The sequence below is a fragment of the Micropterus dolomieu genome, linkage group LG20 (assembly GCF_021292245.1).
Source record: "Micropterus dolomieu isolate WLL.071019.BEF.003 ecotype Adirondacks linkage group LG20, ASM2129224v1, whole genome shotgun sequence".
NCBI lineage: Eukaryota > Metazoa > Chordata > Actinopteri > Centrarchiformes > Centrarchidae > Micropterus > Micropterus dolomieu.
In genome coordinates, this window is record NC_060169.1 from 7,637,002 (window position 1) to 7,646,402 (window position 9,401).

General features: G+C 37.4%; 1 protein-coding gene across 1 annotated transcript in view; it reads right to left on the reverse strand.

Moving 5' to 3' along the window:
• The window catches only part of madd (MAP-kinase activating death domain), a 51,593-nt gene extending 44,668 nt beyond the window's left edge, over positions 1–6,925 (reverse strand). The window contains exons 1-2 of the mRNA XM_046032628.1: positions 6,499–6,925; positions 631–848 (exon numbers count right to left, since the gene is read on the reverse strand). Coding sequence (XP_045888584.1) covers positions 631–689 — 59 coding nt within the window. The 5' untranslated portion in view covers positions 690–848; positions 6,499–6,925. The remainder of the gene's footprint in view (positions 1–630; positions 849–6,498) is intronic.
• Between the last annotated feature and the right edge of the window lie 2,476 nt (positions 6,926–9,401).

A 9,401-nucleotide genomic window follows, 5' to 3' on the forward strand; every position in this document is an offset into this window, starting at 1 on the left:
TTAGCTTCTTCCATTTTCTAATGATTGCTCCAACAGTGGACCTTTTTTCACCAAGCTGCTTGGCAATTTCCCCGTAGCCCTTTCCAGCCTTGTGGAGGTGTACAATTTTGTCTCTAGTGTCTTTGGACAGCTCTTTGGTCTTGGCCATGTTAGTAGTTGGATTCTTACTGATTGTATGGGGTGGACAGGTGTCTTTATGCAGCCAACGACCTCAAACAGGTGCATCTAATTTAGGATAATAAATGGAGAGGAGGTGGACATTTTGAAGGCAGACTAACAGGTCTTTGAGAGTCAGAATTCTAGCTGATAGACAGGTGTTCAAATACTTATTTGCAGCTGTATCATACAAATAAATAGTTAAAAAATCATACATTGTGATTTCTGGATTTTTTTTTTTAGATTATGTCTCTCACAGTGGACATGCACCTACGATGACAATTTCAGACCCCTCCATGATTTCTAAGTGGGAGAACTTACAAAATAGCAGGGTGTTCAAATACTTATTTTCCTCACTGTATTTCCACAATTGGCATCACTAAACTTTGGTTCAAAGCAATATTTACAGCCTCCAAGTTAGATATTCCTTTCAGAGATTCCAACAAAATTACTATTTAAAGATTGAGTTCTTACCTTGCTCCGACAACCACCAAGTAGTCGAGAAGGCGAGGGCACATTTTCTTTTTCTCCATCTTGGATTAACCACGTCCTGTATGTCACGGCATCCAGGATTTATGTTCCCTCTTGAGTCAGTGGTGCCTTTCCATCACAACTGGGAAAGTTCAGGTGTAAAGTTGAAACACAGCCCCTTGATTATCATTGTGATGGTTCATAAAATGATTGAATCAAACCTGTAACATAAGAAAAAGATGGGGAAATATTGATTAAATCTTAGGTAATGCGTTTCTATGGCCAGAGTGAGATAAAACAATGGAGTATAAAACCAATAACAAACAATGTGGACGCATTATGAAGAAATCTGTTCCACTCGCACTGCATAACAGCAACCACCCACAGGATTTTTCAGAGCCGCAAAACTGGGTTGAATATATCATTATTTATAGTCTGACTTTTTTTAAATGTCAAGGACTATAAAAGAAGTTGTGTGCAGGTCTGCAGTAGCCTCCACTTTCCCTGCACCTGGCTCATCAACTGCTTACGTAAGGTAAAGGGAAGTTTAAACAGGCCTAAAAACCACTATGCTTTTTCAGATTAATGAGATAGGAGATTTTTCAATTGAGAAAACATGAGAGCAAACTGAGAACAATGTTCTGCCCTGCTGTCCCCGGGTGTTCAAACAAATAACCTATCAAAGAAGCGGTTTTATGACAGATCAGCAAAGATGTAAAATGTAGCTGCATTGCATTCTGGTTTATTAAGGTCTGTAAATCATTTCTACTTCTAACACTCACTTCCTATTTTGTTTGATAATCAGTGAACATGACAGAGACAGTTAATGATGTAAGATGCTTGCTATCAAACAGCATTGTAGATTTGCTGGTCATGTCACTGCAATGTCACATCTACATTTTGCTTTACAGGAAATGAAAGACAATTAAAAAAATGTCAGGTTTATGTTCAAAATTCCCATTTTACAATGTCAGACATGACAAGCCTACATCAGCATCTCCAGCGTACAACAATGTTCCCTACATTTGACCCCAAATAAAAGGTAATAAAAGCAAAAAGAATGTATGTTATGTGTTTTAGCGTTGATTTTTTCTGTTCAACGATTATGTCAGCTGTTTGTTTTTCCTGGAGGATAAAGACTTTTCACTAGAGGCTCGCTGATATATTAAGCACCTTAGGGGCCTTGGTGTAATAAGCACTCTTCAAAGCTTGGACTTTGGCCCTTACATCCCTCTGACTGACCGGTCAGATGGCTATTGTTCCCACCATGGAGCCACTCACTGTTCCAGTCTAGCATCTTCTCAAAGCCAGGATGCCATAAAACATTGCAATCTTCAATTTATCAACTTGACACAGCTGGATTAAAGAGTCTTACAACATAAAGTACATGTGTACAACTGAACAGCTATTTACTGACAACGTTATATTAAAATATGAGATCCCAAATGAGCAGGCTGTGCTCAAACAAAGCTACACCGACAGTACGACTGCTTAATCATCTCATAGGAACAGTGGCCTGAATGTACTCATGTAAAAGTTAAGATGAGGATGCACAAGCCATTTAAAAAAAAACATAAACCTGGAGAAGATCAGGATTATGATAAGCTCAACTCTTCTGCCTAAAACTATTTGCAAAAACACAATTTGTAATAATGTGATGTTACTGATAAAAGGAACTTGTCACTCCCACACCCAAGGAGGTCAGAGGTCAGGATCAAACTTAACCCATTTCATTTACATTTTACATCTATAGGGATAGAAACACCATTGAAAGAGCATAATGGGCATTTTCATATCAAAGAACAGCTTGTGGCTGCAGTGACTACAGTCAGAGGAGAACTTGGTATCTCTGTCTCTTCCACAATAGATTTCTCCCAGCATGATTGTTAAACATTGTTACAAAATGGCGGCTCTACAAAGAAGCCCTCGCTGTTTCATTCAGAGACTGACTTCTAACCCCTGATGCCTTAAAACCACATACAAAACACATATATACATTATTAAATGATACTTCATACATTATACTTATATATGCATAATACTAAAGAATCCCAAGATGTTAAAACACATTTGACAGGACAAGCCCACATTAGCAAGTGCAGTACATGCCTGGTGAAAAGGAAGCCAGAGTGACATGCCTTAGTGAACAGCCTTTACTCCAACACCAACAAATGCCACATGCAGGAACTCCACCCTGAAACACAAACACTATACCCAGAGTAGTTTTCACTTTCTCTTAAAGGCTGTGATCCCTGTGCTGAGAAGCTAATGGATCTATAATTTAGCCAGTGTTTTTTTTTTTTGTTTTTTTTTTACCATTTATGCATTTCAGTTGAAAAAGCTAAGAGTGACTTAAGGGTTGCAAAATGACTAGTAAGTGTTTTCTACAAGATACAAGTTTAAAATGACCACATCTCTATCACTTGCAAGCAAGATGTAGGCTGAGAAAGAAAAAGAACATTAATTCTCAATATTTTAGATAATCAGACAAAAGTCTGCAGTGGCTTCAAGCTTAATTTTATTTACCCAAGGAAAAATGCTCCAGTATACCACATTTAGCCACAGGCCATTTAAAAAGAATCATAATTAACTTGAGATTTAACATAAAATAAGTGAAATAAATAACTATTAACATTGGAATTCATGATTTTTCACAGTTTCAGTGCTGTTAAAGAACCTGCTTTTGAATGAAGATCTATCAGACATGGATACGTTGTTTTTTCCAGCTGCAGCGTCAAATTTCCACAACGGTGTCAATGTCCACTGGACACATTTCAGAGGCAGTCTATCTTGAAGCAACACAGACACTTGATAGATTCTGTGTTGCTTTTTTAAATTAGAATCATTTGCTAGTATGTTTCTCTTACAATAACGTTAACACCCACTGATGAACTTTTTATGTTAAAATTTAATATAGTAATATATAAATAAAGATAATGGATTTTCTATCTATATTGTTTCAAAAATAATGTGGCCATACGGACATTAAAACCACAACAGCATTTTATGTGATTAACATGTGAAATGCATGATTAAATACAAATATCTCTCAATTTTAAATACATTTTGACATTTCACGAGTAAATTTCATGCCTCAGAGATGTATGTTTGTCTGACAAAAAACAGACCAGGCACACAAAGATAACAGGGCAGACAAACAGATTTCATGCAAGTCATGAGTGGGTCCTTACTGCCACACATCCAGACACAGGTTGTCATTAACCCCAGCAGCCAGCATGTGTCCAGTGGTCATTAGTGGTGACTTTATCACAGAAGGCTTCAGATGCATTACGGGTCCAATTATGTCTAATAGCTTATATTGTGAGTAGAGGAGCCATTCACAGAGGGACATAAGACAAATTTGAACTAGACTAATCTTGATGAAGCACAATGGTAAAATGGCTCCAATTTTACTTAATTACAGAATAGCTCCAAAGTAGAGAATGCTTACACAATTGTCACTGACACATTAGTATCAAAGCCACTGGTTACTTCAATATCTTGTTATGACAGGGTTAATTTAAGGAATGAGTAACACTTTCCAATGCAACAGTATTTGATGTGTGCCGTCACATACATTCAAATAGTGGGCTGAAACATGTCTTGTTGAGTCAGCTTAATGTCAGCGCTCATCCCATTTGGTAAAATTATTCAAATACACTGCAAGTCTGACAGTCTCCTACTGGCTTTTGCATGTCAATGAACAAGAAGACCAAAGGTCCCGGTCACTTAACATTAATAAGAATATCTACTCATACCCTTGTGCTGAACCACTCCTAGTTCACAACACAATTCTTGGTATTTCTACATAGATGGCACAAATCTGATCATGTTGGAGTGGTAAAAAACTCAACCTCCCTCACAGCCACATAAATATTCAACAACAACATAATATATTGCAACAGTGAGGGCTAGGCGTATCCAGAACAAAGATCTATCTGTCTTTATCTTACAAAACCATCAGGATAATGAATCAACAAGCAGGTCTGGCAACACGAATGCTTCCTGGTGCAAAGCCAAAATGGCTATTTTATGAAGCAGCAGAGCTGGAGGCAGATTCATCCAGCACTAGGATACAGGACTAAAGTATTATTTTTAGATGGGGACAGAAGGACTACGCCACTTCACTGACTGTATTAAATGAGTCAGCTATGTAATGAGCCTTGTTTCTCTGTAAAAAGAGAGATAAAAGAATCACCACAACACTGTGTAATCTTTAAAGGCAAGATAATAATGTAGGTTAACACAACAGATGAATCTGGTCAGAGTGGTCTGCAGGCGGCACTCGCTGGTTATATAAGCACAGAGAGGAGATAGATATGATTCACAGGCCTCCAACATGGACAGCATTTCCTGCCAGTCAAAGTGAACAGCAGTAACAAGTGATGGAGATGACTGCTGAATTAGTTTTACTTCAGCAAGGACACACAATCGAGAGAGGGATGAAGTAAAGATTCTTATTGACCCAATGGTACAAATTTCCATGGCTAAACAGCTACAGGAACTATTGTCAGTCCCTGTCAATAAAACTGCTTAGCACAAATTGATAGCCTGAACCTCTCCAGGAGTATGCTGACAAAGTAATATTCTCCTCTCTTTATCATATATATTCATTTATAAAAAGGTTTCTAGACCTTGTCCAGCCTCTGACGCCCATTGTTGGTCACAAAATGTACATAATCAAAGCACTTAAGAGTATTATGTAGTCAGGAAAACTCAGTCAGTGTTAAAATGTGCATTCAATCCTACAGGTTCACTTTTCACTGTGTGGTGGACTAACATTAGTAGCTGGGTGTAAATCATATACAAATACCCTCTCCATTTTAAAAATCATACAGGAGATCCTGACGCACATATAAGAAACTCCAGTGCAGGATAGATGATGTATTTGTCCTATATAATCATTTAGCATTGTTTTATTGGGCTGAGGCTTTGACATCCAAGTCAAATTTTGCTTCACGATCATTGAGGTTGATATCATGTCTTCCGTCATAAATATGAAGCTAGGCTGGAACATCTATGGCTGCTTAAACTTGGTCCTAAATTGATCAAATATGTAATTCAAAATATATCTAGAGTATTTCACAAAAGGATGATAAAGGTTCATTCATTCTATACTAGTATGCCCTTCACCTTGCTGACACTGATCACTATCTCTGTATTTACCCCCAAATTATTAATCATTCAATCCATTTACGATTAAGTTAACAGCCTTTTCTCATATAGCAGTGATGTTTTTGGGCGGAAGCTGGTTTGACATTGTGCAAGACAACACAACTGTAAAACGATGCTTTGGATGTGATGAGTGAGGAGTTTACATAACGCTACATAAATTACACACGATTTCAACGGAATGGGCGTCAGTTACAGAGTACAAATCACATACAAGCTTAAATTATTTACGAGGTGTAGTGGGATTTTTACTACCTAACATGCTAACTGATTGGGGAGATTAGAGTAACGACATACGGTTAGAGGAGGATTTCATTCATGGCAACATTATAACGAATGTGGTACAATGGCAACGCCTCCTGATAACTCCGAGAGAGATGGTCGTGTAGCTTGTGGCTATGTTACCCTTTTTTATATCTATTACAAGCTGTCAGGCCTTGGCTTTTCCTAGTACATGCTCATCCCAACCATGCATCCCCTCACCTCTGCTCTGCTAGCTTTAAGTTTTCCTACGTCACTGATGGATTAGCTAGCTGGCTAGCTGCTAGCAGTAGCTTGACCGATTTGTCTCACAAATATAAACCTGTGAAATATAACAAACGACGTCCACAACAGAAAATGGTTCACAATATAAGCCAAAAATGTGTTGGGTGGGTTTTAAACAGTAACGTTACAGCCGATAAGTAATAACATCCTCACCTGCTTACATTAGCCGATTAGCCGCTAACGTCCGCTGCGAAGCCAGCTGCTGATGACGGCCTGGGTGGTGGGTGCCCTCTTCGGTTACAGAGGGAGGGAGGCAGCGGTGTTTGTCCGAATTCTTATTTATTTTAGATTACGGTATAATATTGGAAACGTTAGACACGGTTAACGGCTTGCTACTCCGCCTAACAGGTTCGCAGCATAATAAACGATGCGAAATGTGTGTCCGCCTCTCTGGTCGATGAACGAGTTGCCCGGTCAGTTACAACCTGCCTTCACAACATCCTCTTCATCATCATCCGTCTACAGGGAGTTCCGCATACTGATAGCCCGACCTAACGGAAGCGACAAACTAGTCTGACAAAACCCCAATTAATGCTCCCTACAGGGACTAACGATAGTAACGATACTAACGATTGTGTGAGCCTATGACAGTAGAGGTTCATTCAGTAATCAGCCTGAAGAGTTGACAGTATTTTATCTGTGTTTTATCGCCCAACAGGGCCGGCCAAAGCTTTTAGAGGGGACCTGTGAGCATAATCTGCCACCCAACCACCCCCAAACTGTGCAATTATTACCTAGCCTACAATTTATGACAATTAAAATTACTGAAAGGAAAATAAGCTCTGGCAAAATTGAAATCAATGTTACCTTTACTGTTAACATAGAGAAACCCTCTTAATGATGACTGTTATAACAATTTATGACAAGTTAAATTACTAATAAGAAGATAAAACCTGACTAAATGAATAGCTATATTCGTTCTGAGACACTGGTACACACATTTGGTAACATTTGGTACTAAGGCATGTATATTTAATTTTTTTATTTAAGCACCAGTTATACTCATGATTATACTCAGTGTTTAAAAAATTCAAACACTTCTCAAATTCCTCTGGCAGTATAAAACTGTATATAAAATGTAGCTTACTGTAATTCAAATTATAGTTAGGCTATAGGCTCAAACAGTATTGTGCTGTTAACAAGTAAAGTGCAAATAGGCTACTAAGCCATAACTTATCGGAGGTTTCTGTACATTTCTAAATAACGGGCCTGAAAATAAACAGCAAGCTAACCCAAGCTTTCCCATCCATAAAAGCAGTTGATCACTGTAACTGTGGCCACAGTGGCTTTCAGTGTCTTTCAGTGTATTTCTGAAATTCACACTCACAAAGTTGTATAATGATGTTTGTATTATGGCCATTTCATACTGATTCAATGATATATTGTAGTGTAGTGCCCCATGTGTTTTGGACTTTGTCCTCTGTGAATTCTTACTTAAACTCATCATTCATGGGAGTGACAATCTGCTCTACTTTGAATTGGGGGATAACACCACTGATATTCTGAAGAAAGCACACCAGAGGCTACTCTCTTTAAGATAACAAAAATTGTGGCGGAAATCTATAAAGTGAGATTACAAAATAAGGGCCTTAAATTTATCTTAAAGGACTCCTCTCTTCAACAACCTTTTAATTTCCTTCTTTCTCGCAAAATATAAAGAGGGTCTAAGACCTTGTAAAGAATTTGTGCAATAGGGCAGATGTTTAAAGCACTTGGATGTTGCTGCTAATTTCCCTACATGTGCTAGTGTTGTAATTATGGTATTATATTTTACATGAGCCATTGTTTAAGTAAACAAAGCAAACAAATCTGAGTAAATAATCACCAGTCTTGTCACTTGTCTGCACTTAAGTCGGTCTGATTTGAGTCTGTAGTTAAATGTTAAAAAATTTATGTTAAAAAATAAATAAATTGGACCAACAAACAAGTGATTTTGATTCCAAACATCAGCACTACAGCATAGCTTTAATTTATACTGTACATACAAAACAGAAGATCTTCAGGAATTACAAGTATTAAAATAGGTTTGTATTTCTATATATCAATAATGTTTACAGTGTCACCCTTTGAAGACAGGAATTAAATGAGATCAGAAATAACAATTACAGTATATACAGTACAATTAACCTTGATACCTACAGCATTAACATTACTCTACAAAAAGATTTACGAGCCAACAATTGATGCTTTTTGCTCATTTGATCAGAGATCTGAGAAATAGCTTAAGTTTCATCAAATTCCACTTGTCAGTTGATGTGGGATTTGACTGGTGGTTAATTCACCCCTAATATTACAGAGGCTACTTTTAAACCTAATGGTTAATGTTTGGCTAGCGATACCCTGCATATAGCAGCAAACCAAAAAGCAAAAAGCAAACCTCACATTTCATTGCAAAGGGACCCAAAAGAAAGTTTTGCATAGCCAACTGAAACATATCACTGGTGTGGTTTCAAAATGCTACACATTCCCACATTAATCTGCCTCTTAATATTAATCCATCTGTCAGAAAACCATTAAATACATTACTCAAGGGTTAGAAAGATGTAAGAAAATCAAAAACAAAAAAATGTTACCATTTTTACAGCATCAATAAAAAATAAATCAAATTTAGAGAGGAAAGGCAAAAGGCTTGATACAATACATCGTCATAATGCCAGGACATCACTGACTTCTATCTTTATTTGTTGCTGAATAAGAAAGTGTGCCTCAGGAATATATATATATATATTTTTTTTTACTTAAGAGCATAATTATGTTGATAGCAAGTCTGGTAGCTTTCAAATTAGTGATGCAGCTCAATCCAGCTACAGAAGGGAATGAAACTTCTTGTTTTTTGTATAACTGGACTTTTGTCAGGTGTTTTTTCCAAGAAACTGTTGAGGGAGAGAAAGAAAAATGCTCTTTGTTTCTGTGATGATTCTGCAGGTTCAAGAACATACCACTGTTAATACAATAAAGAATGGGGAAGAAAAACATCCAGTATTTTGTATTCAGTCAACACACCAATAGTTGGAGCCCACTGCATTTTCCCATTTACAATCTGTTATCCTATGGTA